The sequence below is a fragment of the Nannospalax galili genome, unplaced genomic scaffold, assembly GCF_000622305.1.
Source record: "Nannospalax galili isolate Female #2095 unplaced genomic scaffold, S.galili_v1.0 scaffold1255, whole genome shotgun sequence".
NCBI classification, from domain to species: Eukaryota; Metazoa; Chordata; class Mammalia; order Rodentia; family Spalacidae; genus Nannospalax; species Nannospalax galili.
The window spans coordinates 295,752-311,202 of NW_008336359.1; the positions used below are offsets into that span (position 1 = coordinate 295,752).

The following is a 15,451-nucleotide window of genomic DNA, read 5'->3' on the forward strand; positions in this document are numbered from 1 at the left end:
TATGTTCTCAGTGTACTCCATTATGGCTTGTTCTCTTTTCAATGCTAGTACACTGCTAAAGACCAAAGAAATCAGTGAAAACCACATACAAGTTGTGTTTGTTTCTTATTGATAATATAACAAAATGGCATAAACTTAATCACTTAGATATACAAACCCATTATAGTCCTAGCGGTCAAAAGTCCATAATAGGATATAATCAAAGTGCTGGCAAAACTGTTTCCTCCCAAAGGCTTAAGGGAAGAATCATCTTCATCTTGTCCAGTGTCTACAGTTTGCCCACATTCCTTTGCTCAGGGGCCCTTCCACCTTCAAAAGCCAGTAAATAGCCAATCAAATCCCCCTTATCTTGTGTTAATCCTATGCTTACTCTTCTGCCTTCCGTTTCATACTTGCTGACTTTTGTGATTACAATGACCTCACCTGAGTAATCCAGAACTTATCTTAAACTTTAGGTTGACACCTCATAGGGGGGTGTATAACTCAATGTGGGGATCCTGAAAAAATTGGAAACAGTAAAAGCTTTCTGAATATGTGATGACCCAAAATGAATTTAAAAACAAACAGCTATGAAGCCAAGATATTTCTGGAATTGCTCACCCCACTTCATTGCTTGACTTCACTACAGCCTTGATTCTGAACACATGACATGCACTTTGCATGTGGACATGACCTGAAACATCTCAGCTCAAATTGAGATTAATGTTATTATGAACTGCAACATTTTTAGTGTACATACGAAGTTCCCTGCTCTTACAGAAACATATGACTTAATTATAGGAAACAAAGACTTTAAATATTTTCCAACCTTCATTATTCACCATATAAGTATTAAAGGCCCTAAACATCCTTCTGCCATTTTATACTATGTATTTATGCAAAGTGGTATTCTCAACATTGATGATTATAAAATCAAAATACTCATCAACTCTGAAAACCTTTGCAGATGCTCTGCTCCCTGTAGTATCAAATATTCAGCCAAAATTTAATTCTTCATGGAAAATAAAAAAGCAAATCTATCTCAATAATTTGTAAATTTGCCTTTGTCTTTAGTAAATGGCAAAATAATACGTAAACCAAAGAATTGTCTTAAAAACAATCTCTTTATGATTATCAATATATGTTTGCTTTGTATACCTATCTTATATACCTGAGGTCATGTAAAGATTTTTTTCAGGTATTAAAGGGGTTATGAGTGGAAAAAGTTTCAAAAACCTTGATCTAGAATCAGCTCCCCATTTCAAAATTCTCAGCTCTCACCAGGGAAGTTTCCTTATGCAGCAGATGGTGACTAACACAAACCCCAGAACTGCCCAATGTGCAGAGAACAAGGGGCTGCCCAGTGCTGATCCCTGAATAGGACATGTATTTCAAACCTCTGCCTCCCAAGGCTCAGGAATGACTGTGGAAGAAGATGTGGAAGGACTGTAAGAGCCAGAGGTGGTGAGTGACCACAAGGAAACAGAGTCTTCCAGACAGCTGATCAGTTACTCATATAAACTCACAGCAATGGTGACAGCATGTAGAAGTCCTATGCAAGCTCAAACCAGACAAATTTCCAGCAAAGACATGGGAAAGTGGATAAGAAATCCCAACCTAATCAAAGGAACTTTTGGCAATTGATGGCTGCTGGAGGGGGAAAAGGCTCTTGGCAGGCCCAGTGGATGGACCTACACTGAAGGACATATGAGGACACAAATCAGATTCTATAAGCTGGACTATGTATATGAGAGTACATTAAATTGGGCAGGGGGCAGTGTAGGGGTGTGCAAACACCACCAATCCAATTTGAACAATACATTAAGATAAGTTTCCATATTATGGGGAAAAAAAGCCCACGAATTACCTGGCCTCCAGCTGACTGTGATAGAGGAAAGTATACACGATGTGTAGAACACAGTTTCTCAGATCTGCCTAGGTAAGATCACAAATGATTTTCCTGTCACTCTTAGAAAAGAAACTATGAGACCACTAGAGAGTGCCAAGTTCTGGCCTCCCTCTGGCCTCCCTCAGGCAGAGGGCCTGGAAGACCCGGATCCTGCCTCCACATCATGTTGTTAACCCACTGGGTGCTGATCCTCAAATGTTATAGCAAATAGATGTTACTATTGTTCCCAAATTTGGATGTCTTAAATATGTTTCTGCTACTGAGGAGTTACTCTTCAGCTTCCTGGACCACACTTTCAAAATAGTAACAATAATACATACAATTGATCATCATTTTGCATTTTAAATATACCAAAAAGTATTAAAACTGATAATACACCTGCTTATCATTTTCTCTCTCTCTCTCTCTCTCTCAAAAAAAAGAAACTACAATTTTTGTAAGAAACATAGGAACAAAACAAACATGTACTTAGGCAAAGCTCAGTAAATACTTTTAAATGAAAGGTTCCTCTAAAGTCTAAACTACTGTGACCAGAAATTCCTCTGGAGTAAGAAGCTACCGAATTTTGCTCTACATAGGAACAAAAATGTAGATAAGATAGAATTATTCCAAGTTAAGACTCCATCAGGAATGAAGCCCACATTCATGCCCCTTCCTCACCCACTAGTCACCACATCTCAGAAGAATGGTTAGGGGCAGGGCTTATGGCACCTCTGCAGAGCAGATGCTCCAAATCTCGGAAATTTCCACATCCTGTCAGTGATCTTAGAAGTCACAACAACCTGCCAAGCCTGAGCTCCAAAGAGGCATGTGTGGTGCCTGTCTAAGACCTCTTTGCTTTTCATCCAGACTTGCCCAAGCATTTATGGAATGTCGGTTGTAGATGCAGCACCACAATATGCCTTCAAAGGGCACCAAAATGATACACGAGAGTGCCTGCTGGGGCCACTCGCTGTCCATCGGACACACTTTGTAATCTCCTGCAAGACAATCACACAATCATTAGCCAAGAGGAAGAGCAAACACCTGGTGTAAACTCACAGCCTACTAATTGGATCTATGCGATTTAGTGGGGATTCAGGGAAGAATGTAAATAAGACTCTACTGGCATGCTTTAAGAGGATTTTAATCTACGCTGGATAAAGAACTAGAAATATAATATAAATGATGCCAACTTGGTCCCCATTTCTACGTGTGTGTGTGTGTGTGTGTGTGTGTGTGTGTGTGTAGACCTGTGTGTGCCGGTGCCCATGCGCATGTGTACACCTGTGTGGAAGCCAGAGATTAACCCTGGGTGCTTTCCCTCAGCAGTCATCCACCTGGTTTCTGAGACAGAGTCTATTCATTTGTTTTATTTATTAAAACATGAAAGACTGAACAATTATATCAGAATGTTAACAATTTACAGACCTAAGTAATAGATACATCATACACTATAATTCTATACATTGCATTTTGTTCAACATACTTCATTTTAAAATTAGTCTAATACATTAAATGAAAAAAGTGTAGCTGGGAGACAGCTCTGTCTGTCAAGTGCTTGCCATACAAGGACTGAGTTGAGATCCCAACACTCATGTAAAATATCAAGCACAAGCATGCACTTATAATGCCAGTGCTGGGGAGGCGGAGACAGGAGGGTCCTTGGGGTTTGCTGGCCAAGTTGCTTTAGCTAAATCAGTGAGCTCCAGGTTCAGTGAGTGACCCTGTCTCAAAAAATAAAGCCTTCATTCACACATCCACACACATACCTGCACACACACTTGTACACATGCACACACACGTCACTTGCATTAAAAGACTAGAAAGGAAGAGAACAGCATGTTAATTTCTTCATCTAGAAAGTGGAAAGGGAAAGTTATCTCGGGTTGGTTGGTTGGTTAGTTAGTTTGTTTGTTTGCTTGTTTGTTGTTTGTTTGTTTGATGAGAAAGGATCTCACTGTGCAGCCCCGGCTAGTCCACTTCTTCTAGTTTTACTTTCTATACTATCTTCCCTTACTGTGCTCTTTTATTACAAAACTGTTCTGTGAAACTGTGTTTTTATTATGACTAGGTTAGAAAAAGTGACAAAATATACAATAAAGTCACTGTTCATATTCTACATAATAAGAACAAGTTTTAATAATTTTAGGAGAAAACTTGGGCAAAATTACTTACAGAAACTGGGAATTCTGGCTGCTGGGGGAGGGCTGGAAAGACAGATCATCAGTTAAGCACACTGGATGCAGCTCCCAGCATGCACATAGTGGCTAACAACAATCTGTAACTCCAGTTGTAGGGGATCCAACGCCCTCTTCTAGTCTCCATAAGTGCTGTGCACATGCGGCACACTTACATACATGCAGGTAATGCACTAATGTACATAAAATAAAATAAATAAAAATTTTAAAAATAATAAAATAGCCTGGCGTGGTGGCACATGCCTTTAATCCCAGTACTTGGGAAGCAGAGGCAGGTGAAGCTCTATGAGTTCAAGACAAGCCTGGTCTAAACAGTGAGTTCCAGGCCAGCTGGGACTACAGAGAGACCCTGTCTCAAAATAAATAAATAATAAAATAAAAATAAAGAATGCCAATTAAATGTACACTGCTGATGCATCATTTGATGTGACTGATGATTGTAACCCTCGAGTCTATGGCATTCCCTATAATTGGCTACATTATCTTCTTCTCCACTGTCAGGAAATTGAACTCCCCCACACGAGTTCAGAACTCTAGCTGACAGTGGGCTGATCAGCAGCTGAGTCTCTCCAACTAGACATCTCACAGAGGTGGGACCATCAGACTGTGTCAGGTCACCTCTATACAACCCAGCCCACCCACTAAGCCATAGGATTGCAATATTCCCAAAGGCCAGCCCTCCATTATTTTTGCCAGGTTACAAACGTATTAGGGCAATTCTAAGCAGGGTTCTAGAGCATGCTAAGCCTTCAGAGCTGGAGCTCATACTTGAATCCAGGTGGACTGCTCTCCATTCTGGACCTGAACTAAGACTCTGAAACCTCCCTGGCTGATTGCAAGCTTTGAGAAGTGGCAATGTTTGGACAGCACCTGCTGGAAGTCTAACAACCAACCACCATGCTCATCAATACCCATACACTCCTTCCTGCATGATCCTATCTCTCTCTGCTACAGGCTGCCTCAATTTTTGAAAACTGCTTTATTGCCAACCTAGGCTTTCAGAAACCAATCTGCTCCACTGCTCCACAGCTCTTTTTGATGCTAAGGAGTAGTTATCAACATCCTCACCCTTTCTCTTCTCTCCAGGCTTGGGTCTGCCTAGAAGAATGATTGATGACCTGGAGAAATTTAACTTCAAGGCAGTATTTAAGTGATGTTAAGCAACTACCCCATGACAGGGTCATCATACAGGCTGATTTCCTTTAATGACAGTCCCATTACAGCAAGGTTCAGTGCTCAGAAAGGCAGCATACCCTGGACTCTATGATTGTGGTAAAAATAGCAGGTCTGTGTCCCATTTTGACATTTATAGTGAATCTGCAACAACAGTTCAAAGACAATTAGCTGGAGAACCTGGGCGTAGAAAACAGAGAACAGACAACACATACCAGGATGGGAAGAAAAGAGAAAGGCACTCATCCTTTGAAGGATAAAGATGTAGCTCCATTAATCATTACAGACTGAAGTCATTAGAAGGATGTATCAGAAAGAAAAATAAACATAATAGGTATCCTTTGTGGTTTACCCTAGGTCCCCCTGTGTGAGTTTATCTTACGAAAGGAAAATTCAAAATGTGCTCTCAGATTCCAAAATAAGATATTCTCCTAAACTTTCTGAGTTTATAAACACAAAAGGGGGCATAAATGAATTTAAATGGCAATATGAGAACAAATTTAATTTCTAATCGAAACATGGTTCAAGATGGAGTAAGTCAGAAATCTGAGTGTTTATCCCCACATGCATTTATTCCTGGCAATAGACTGGAGTTTTCCATAGAGTGTTTATCTAACTTGGCTTTCCTCTGATGGATCTTCTGGCATAAGACATAGGCACATCACATACACAGACCATATGCAGTAGCAACCACTTTCTCCCTGTAAAGTGTTCCCACAATAACCAGGGGGGAAACAGAAAGAATGAACACCTGTCTGGTACCTGTTAAAGGATCCACACTACACAAAACAGTCGGCAGACATTTGTGGGCATAGTGCACAACACTTTAATTGTACATATCAAAAAATAAAGTTGAAATAAATACCTGTATGAAAATATCTCCTAGTTGTGGTATACAATAGCTTAGATTTGCAAAATCTATGTGGACTCTCTCTGTTTCTTCATTCCATGTTACAGAAAGCCAGACCATACTGTGCCTTCATTGTATAGCACTGGAAACATCATAGTACAATTAATTGTTCATATTGTAATGGTATTTCATAAGCCTATTAATTATTCATGATTTAGTCTAACAAAAAGCATTCTCAAGAAAATATTCACAATTCTTTGGCATTCAGATTTTAACTGTAACTATTATAATAACTTCCTGGCATTGGCGACTACAGTGTGTCTCATTTTTATAGGCCCCGCCCCGCCTCCCCCCCCCCCAGAAAAAGTCTTGTTAAAAAGTAATTCACGTCTATGGATTTACAATGTCAGTCATCTTCAGGGAATGAGGAGGAAAGCCAGAACTGTCTCTTTAAACTGTATGAGCTCACTGATTGGTTTACAAAGAGAAGTAAACTGATCTGCTCAATGTTTTTCAAAGACAACGCACCAGCTGCAAAAACTTCAGAAAATTATTAGATAAATCTACATATGAGCTGAGCATAATGTGATATAAGGAGTTGCTTCCACTTTCTTAAACGTGGTGATGGCATTGTGGTTATATGTGCAAATTATTACTGAGAGGTGAGGAGTGATTTATGAGGACTGACAGGACATGGCAAAATGCCAGGGACTTATTTTAAAATGCTTTATCTCCCCCAAAAAATGGAAGCAAGAGAAGCAAGTGGGCAAAATGTTAATGACTATGTAATCAATCTGGGTAGCTACAGGGAAAAGCAGAATGAGGCTCTTTTCAATCTTGTGAATGTTTGAAAACTGCCCTAACACAAGGTTCTAAAACACCACATAAACAAAGAGGAAGGGAGGGAGGAAGAAGGGAAGAGGGAAGGAGAGGAAGGCAGTTAAGAACACTGACTGAGGAAGGGAGGGAAGGAAAGAGAGAGGGAGGGAAGGAGGGGGGGAAGGAGAGAGGGAGGGGGAAGGAGAGAGGGAGATAGCTTTCAAACTCACAAAAGTAACACACTGAATGTTTTAATGTGGAATCCAGTTGCTTTCATCCAAAACACCAGTCTCTTGTACTAGAAATAAGCTTCTTAAAACACAGATTTTTAGAAATACAATAGATTTTAAGATTTTTAGATTTTAATAGATTTTAATATGTAAACAATGTTCAAAACAAGTCTTGTCTTTCAACAAACAATTCAGAAAACTGAGTAAGAACCAGGAGAACCATTTGCTAAGACATTGAAAATCCACACAAATCCACACCTTTGATGAAAGCTACTAAAATCACTTGACTGGATCAAAACATCTGTGTGTCCTTAGCTTAAAAACAAATGGTCGCTTCACACCTGAGAGGCAGAAAGGAACACTGGGTCAAACATTGAAGGTAAAGGTTCCTTCCTTCGTGGACTGGAGAGATGGCTCAGGGGTTAAAAAAACTGACTGCTCTTGCAGAGGACCTGAGTTCGATTCCCAGCACCAACATGGTGGCTAACAACCGTCTGTAACTTCAGTTCCAGGAGATCTTACACCTTCTTCTGACCAACACGGGTACTGCATAGCACAGATGCACATATATATGCAGGCAATACACTCATACACACAAAATAAAAGTAATAAATAAAATATTTTTAAGAAGGTTCATGGGGCTGGAGAGATGGCTCAGCTATCTACAGAACACCCAGGTTTGCATCCCAGCAGCCACGTGGCAGCTAACAATTATCAGTGACTCCAGTTCCAGGGGATCCAACAACCTCTTCTGTCTTCCACAGGCATTGCACAACACAGTGCACTTACCTACATGCAGGCAATACACACATACACATAAAATAATAAATAAAACATTTAAAAAATTAAAAAATGTTTCTTCCTTCCTAGATCATGGGGATGGTAGTTAAATATCTTGTAAGCTCTCAGGCACCTATTTGGGGTTCTGTGAATAGTGTTGGGTTTGAAAGAAGTCAAATGGCATGTTCTGGCATTAAGTAACTGGCCCTTCCATTAAAAATGAAAATAAAAAGTTTAAAGCCACATTCTACCTTTTGCCTCACAGTAACCTCATCAACTTCAATAAATAAACGTTTAACAAAGTTCTAGAAACAGATAACGCTAATTGAGACCAGCTGTCTTGGTTTCCTACCCCCTCCTCACCCCCTCAGCATCCACAGAACATGAACGCATTACTGAACCTAGTGGTTAACAGGTTCCTGTCTGCAAATAACATCCTCAGAACTTCCTTTGGATACGGAAGCTCTTTATCTATGTCTGGAATCACCCAACTATAAATCAGCTGCAGAGACTTCGTGCAGCTGTCAGTCCCAATCACCTAGGGACTTACCTTAGCTTTGTCAGAACTGGGTACTCTCCCAGCATGAGAACACCACCATCCATCTTACAGTCCAGACAGAGAAAAGCGGAGAACACAAACTTTCCCCACTTCAAAGCACAAGGCCTATCCTTCACCAGCTAAACAGTGATCCCAACAGGACTGACAATGAAAGCTTTCTTCTCTATTGTTATTTGAAACAATCAAAGGCTATTTGTTCATATTAATTAGTTTATGTCTGGTATTAGGCAGCCTGAACTTAAAAAATGTTCTTTGTTCCAAATGAATAGAAAACCAAACAAAAACCCACAAGTTTTCTTTTTCAATTGTTGCATTGCCTCGGAAAAGGATTTTCAGGCCTTTCCCACTTGAATGTGAGTTTATCTTTATAGAGATCCCTCAATTCACTTTTTAAAAGAATGTAAGTTCACATGCTATGCTAGATAATGTCAGGTTACAGTGACTCCACTGTGCAAACTGCTCATTATGCATTGCTCAAAGAGATACTGCATTTACATCACTCTAACCTTCTCTGAACCTGGAGAAAATGGTTAATAGGTGAGAAGACCTCAGTTCAGGCTCAGAAGCAAAGCAAGCCTGTCTCAGACTAAAATCTGACTTTACAAACCACACAGGAGGCTCATCATGACCAGAGGATCCTGCAACCAGGTGATCTAATGGTCTTCTCTCCCGAAGAATAAGCCATCTGGGCTTGTGACCTAATCATTCCAGCTTATGGCCGACCCCTCCCAAATGGCTGAGTCCCCCAAACATCAGAGGTTGTCACTATCCCCACATAAAGTGTGAATAATGAAATTCAATTACTGTGGTTGGCATCACTATAGAATTTGCCCCATAGAATTGCCAAGTCAAGTCTTGAGTGTAGTTCTAAGACTTTAAAGCCTGGATAACAACCACTAAACTATACAGACTCTGTGTGTGTGTGTGTGTGTGTGTGTGTGTGTGCGTGTGTGTGTGTAAGTAGGAACAAGCATTCCACCACAGGCTTCTTGAAGATCAGCGTTCAATTCTTTGATGTGGCTTGCAAAGTCCTGAAAAATCCCTGACTTTAGAACCTCACTCATCCATGCTGATACTTAACATCTGCCCATTTCTGCAGTGTAAATACTCTACTGCAGCTGATTTCAAACATCAAGAAGTCAATTAGCACACACAGAAATAGGGGGTTATAAAGACTTATTTTATTTATTTATTTATCTATTTATTTGTGTGTGTGTATGTGTGTGTGTGTACATGCATGCATGCACACATAAGTGTAGGTGCCCATGGAAGCCAGAAGAGGGTGCCAGATTCCCTGGAGCTGGAGTTTCAGGTGGTTGTGAACCACCCAACATGGGTGCTGGGTGGTTCCTCTTAACCTCTGAGTCATCTGGCCAGCCCCTCTCAGAATTCTTGAAAATCCAGCACTCAGGCCCCGTGGTCTGATAGAGGAGCTCTAGGGACAGCCCCATGTCCCTCCATACTGTATTCATTCTGCACTGAATCCTAATGCTGTTCTTTCTGCATTCTCTCTCTCTCTCTCTCTCTCTCTCTCTCTCTCTCTCTCTCGGCATTTGTACTTGCACTTTCTTCTCCCTTGTCAAAATAGCTTATTCTTCTTCATGAGCTCCTCATCTGATGGTCTTCCTCCAAGAAGCCATACCTGATGTTGAAGTGTTGACCCCTAGAACAGTCCTATTTCCTGCATTTGTGACACAGCATTTTAATTTGCTGTTTCCTTATCTGTATTCCTCCCACTGTTTCTGAACTGTAGCAAGACAAACACCTTATTTATCTTATTTATTCTTGCACCTCCAGGCTTCCCCAGTGCTTGCTGGGAAGTAACAATAATGCATGCTAATATGCACAGGCACTATGTGCCAGCCATTGTTCAAGCTGAGTGTATAATATCACATGTCATCTTTTGAGCCACCCCAGCGGGCTGTCTTCATTATTGCTCTGTTCATTTTGTAATCAAGGACACGGAGGCGCTGAGAGGGTGAACACATTCCATCAGGCTCAGCTACTGAGTGCCAGAGCCAGGATTTTAACTCAAGCAGTGTGAGTGGAGGCCCCATGTCTATGCGTCCAGAAACCAGTGTTTCATGACTCTTTTATTTATTTATTTTTCTATAATGAAACTCAAGGAGAAAACGTTAATTAAATTTAAATTCTCCCTAATGAAAAGCATTAAATACTACAGATTATGCTGGGCAGGGTTAAGCTTAGGAGGGATCTATCATCTCCCCAAATCCAATTTGGGCCCTCTGGGGGGGGCAATATTATTCTATTGAAAATGTATGTTCTGAGCCTTTCCCTCTGCATTTCCGTTTATGAACCATCTGTTTGCCTTTAAAAACACATGATCTTGTTTTACAGTTTTAATAATCTCTTCCTATAAGAGTTATTCTACATCTTGCTTTCTTTCCCCTTCATCAGATGTCTTAGGGCAACACAGCCATGCTGATATCCTCACGTTTTAACTGCTAGATGCTAGTTAAACCATATTCACATGCCTGACTTTATTAATAACCATTGTTGGATGTTCAGGAAGTTTGAACTTATTGGTCTTTAAACAAAGCTTCCATGACTATCTGTATACACTTTTCTTTGGTTTCATAGATGTGTTCTAATGGAGACTACAACATGGAGAATGAACTAACACAAAGGCATCTAACTTTTACAGATACTACCAAGTCAATCTGCCACACCCCCTCCTTAGAAGCCACACCAATTTAACCCTCACAGAAAGTTTCCAGGAGTATGCAATTCCTCAAGGTTCCTATTAAGTATGACCCCTTTCTACTTTGAGTAGTGCTAAGCATTTTAATGAAATGGATCATTTGAAAGTATTTATATTACTCACCAGTGGGTAGTGGTTTATGTAATGGGGAAGCTGTGTAGGTAAGTTAATGCTGCAGGAAATGCTAACAAATGACCTTTACACCGAAATGCCCTGTCCAAGAAGCTGTGCTAGGGCCTAACTCACTTCACAAAAGGCCAAGAATAGTCATCACTGGTGGAAAGCTCCATTGGACTTTGAAATGATAACTTCAGGTAATAAGTACTAAATGTCTTTATCCCTTCTCCAAGTCCCTCTGGTGCCAAAAAAACAAAACACTGAGGTTAAAAGAAGTCAAACACCCAAAGTAAATAAAGTGTTGAAATGGACACAGTCCATCCAACAGAAAGAAAGAAAACATGACAGAGCACTAAGCATCCAGCACCCCAGAAAACAATGCTGAAAACTCTAAACAGCAAGGATTTTATTCAGATCATAAAATTTCCAAGTCTTTATGCAGAAAACATTTTTGAATCTCTAGGAAAAAAAAAAAAGAATGTCCCTTTCTTCTTCTTTCTCCCTCTTCACTCCTTCTTAGAGAACAAAATAGCAACAAATCAGACATCCTTATTTTAATACACACAAAATGTAATCGTCTGCAAAGTGGTACAGAAAAGTGTGGAACAACATTCTGTGTCATCAGATTCAAATTCCAATCAATATGACTCTTTCTTGAGGAACCCTTAATAAAAATGTAAACTTACGCAGATTCTATGGAAATCAATATGAGGGTTCCTCAAAAAATGAAAACCAGAACTACAATATAATCCAGATAAACCACTCATAGGGATGTACCTAAGGAATCTAAGCCAGCATACCACATAAATATTGCATGGCTATGTTTATTGCTGCCCCATCCACAATCAAGATACGAAACCAGCCTAGATGCCTATCAACACATGAAGAGATAAAGAAGCTGGGGTACTGGGGGCTGGAGAGATGGCTCGGCAGTTAAGAACACTGACTGCTCCTGCAGAGGACCTGGGCTCGAGCCCCAGCAACCACATGGTGGCTAACAACCATCCATAACTCCAGTTCCAGGGGATCTGACTCCCTCTTCTGACCTCCATAGGCACTGCATGGCACAGGTGCACTTACACATATGCAGGCACTACACTCATACACATAAAATAAAAATAATAAATAAAATATTAAAAGAAGCTGTGGAATATAGACGAGTTTTATTCAGTCACAAGAAGAATGCAACTCTGTCACCTTCAGGAAAATGGAACTGTATCTTCTATGTTAAGCAAAATAAGCTCAACTCAGAAAGCCAAATGCTACATTTTCTTTCAATGTAGAATATTGATTGCAATATGTATTAAAATATGTGTTTGACATGAAAATGGGAGAACTACGGAGGCAGGAGTCTAAAGAAAGGGGCAGGGGAACAAGAGGGGGTAATGGCAGAAGAAAGACAAAAGAGTGAAGGGTCCTCTCATATGAAAAATCGAGATGGAAAAATATGTCATGAGAACAGAAGGGGGCTGCCTGGGTGGGACAAAGAGACCAATGAGAGGGAGGGAGACAGGGTGGGAGAAGAGATGGCCAGGGGGAATGAGCAAAGTACAATGTATATACAATGTATGTGTATACAATGTATGTACATGTATGAAAATGTCACAATGAAACCAGTAAAACAAATTTAAAATGTCTCTTTCTCAAGGCTATAGATTTTTCCTTTAACCTTGCCTAAAATGGTGGTCATAAGCAGAAACCCACACTGGGAAAAAGTGCCAAGATGAAGCCTCAGCAAACGGGAGCTGAGTTGCCTAGCCTCTGGGTGCTTTGCAGCTACGCTATGGTTCCATCCATCAAACCATCATGGGAAGAACAAGCACACAAGAGGAGGCTGGAGCTGAGCCACAGGAGCGTGACTGGCACTCTGCATCCAACCACCAGTCCAAGCAAGGCACAGGGACATGAACTGGGGTCTAACGGCTCCAAACTGTTTCCCAGTGTACCATGCTGCCTGCTGAGACCAAAGGATTGTGGGTACTACAAACAGTAGGTTGTACAATAATTTGAACAAAGACAATGTCATTGCAGTATTACTGTTCTTCAGGGATAGTAAAAGTACCTCATAGGACGATTGTTCAGAAGTTTCTAGAATTGCATTTTACTTTCAAATTTCTTAGAGCAGGTAGAGGCAAAAATAATAATTACAGGAGGACAATGAAGAGGCAGACTTGGAAAGCTTGTCCTAAGATTTGATCAGTGGGAGAGAGTTCATTTGCACCACCACTCTCAAAAACAGAAGGCCACCAAAGGGAAGCAACAGTCTTACCTAGGAGTCTGACAATGACAGCAACAGTCAGGCATCCTGAGTGCTGTACAGCTCTCCTGTGAACAGAGGCCAAGCTATTTCCTGAATTACATGGCATCTTGCTCCCCAAAGCACCATTATCTAAGTAAGTACCCACCGAGTGATAATGAGGGATGTGCACAGTCCCTAAAGTAAAGCACACTTCGTGAAACTCTATTTACATATTTGACAAAGCTATGATTAGCAAAAACATTGAGCAAGTTAAATTGCTTACCTGGGGCTGTGAAATTACTGGGGTGGAAGTAGAGGCAGCCGCCATGACAGTGCAGTAGTTTGGGCCGGTGAAGAGGCCCCAGCACCCCAGTGCCAGACACGGAAGTCGATGCTCGGCGTGGCTGATCAGATCTCAGTCATGCTAGAAGGAGCTTTACCTGCAAAAGCATAAGAAAGCCAGCAGTGAGTGAGTGAGGAGCAAGGGAGAGGGAAGGATCACTGGCTACATGAAGCTGAAATCCCCCAACAAGCACCAAATACTAGCCTGTGACAACAGGAGCCTCCTAAGGTAGATGTACCATGTAAAAGACCTGACTTCCTTACCACCTGCTCACATAACATGAAGAGGATGTGTTTTCAGAGGTTTGAATGCAACTCTGTGGGCCAGCTGCAAGTTCCGGGCGGACAGTAAGGTTGTACGAGGTGGAAAGTCATCTTATCATTAACAATAATTATTTTTAAAAATCCACATTTGAGCCATGTGTGGTGGTACATGCTTTTAATCTCAGTACTTGAGATGCAGGGGCAAGAGGATCTCTGTGAGATCAAGGCCAGCCTGGTCTATATAATGAGTTCCAGGCCAGCTGAGACTATAGGGAGACACTGTTTCAAATAGACCCCCCCCAAAAAAATCCACATTTGAGAGCTGATAATTTATATGCAAAGAGCAAAGAGATAAGTACAACCATGCTATTAGGAAACACCCAGCTCAAACTTACTCTACCTATCCCTTTGCAGATAAAAAGCAAAACAAAACTGGAGGCTTGAAGAACAGACTATACAGAATCACACATTTCAGTTAATGGGAGAACTCTAATTCCCAGTCCGGTATGAGACATTCCATTTACATTTCCCTAAGGAACTTGGCTAACATTTTTAAGATTTAAGGTAAAACATCAGATCATAACAGGAGTGAGGGAATGAATCAGGAACTCAGGTGGGTGGGAGGAGGGACACTTTATAAATCAGACTTTCACAGGGGTGAGGGAAAGAGCATTTCTAGAATCCTTTGATATTCTCAAAGAAGAGGCTAGGCAACCACAAAGTATAACCCAATCTGCTCTCACATGTTCATTAAGAAAACTCGGAAAGATACCAACATCCCAGCAGGAGAGTAGAACCCATACTGCTTTAAAGAACTGCAATGATCCTTTCAACAATGTAATTCAGGCCAGAAGGGGAAATAAAATTCACTTTAAGAAGACATGAACATTTTTTTCTTCTTTCTTCTCATTTTCAGATGGTTTTCATCCTACCTAGTGATCTCGTTTTCTTTTTTTTTTTTTTTTTTTTTTTTCAGAAGAGATTTTATTAAGGGAGACACAGTGGTTCACATCTATAATCCCAGCACTCAGGAGGCAGAGGCAGGAGAATCAAGAATTCCAAGCTAGTGGGGCTGGAGAGATGGCTCAATGGTTAAGAACACTGACTTCTTGCAGAAGTCCCGGGTTCAAATCCCAGCACCCACATGGCATCTAACAGCTGTCCATGACTCCAGTTCCAGGGGATCCTACAGCCTCTTTTGTCCTCTGTGGGCATATGCAGGCAATACACACATACACATAAAATAAAAATAATAAATAAAATATTTTTTTTAAAAAAAAGAAACCAA

At 40.7% G+C, this 15,451-nt stretch overlaps 1 protein-coding gene across 5 annotated transcripts in view; it reads right to left on the reverse strand.

The window, feature by feature from the left end:
• The window catches only part of Lpar1 (lysophosphatidic acid receptor 1), a 161,379-nt gene that overhangs the window by 63,843 nt on the left and 82,085 nt on the right, over positions 1–15,451 (reverse strand). For 4 of the 5 annotated variants that reach the window (XM_029562525.1, XM_029562524.1, XM_008831115.3 and 1 more), the window contains exon 2: positions 13,841–13,997. In XM_029562525.1, the coding sequence (XP_029418385.1) occupies positions 13,841–13,885 (45 nt within the window). In that variant the 5' untranslated portion in view covers positions 13,886–13,997. Of the gene's footprint in view, positions 1–8,470; positions 8,557–13,840; positions 13,998–15,451 lie in introns of those variants that run through there. The other variant, XM_008831117.3, reaches the window with a different exon arrangement.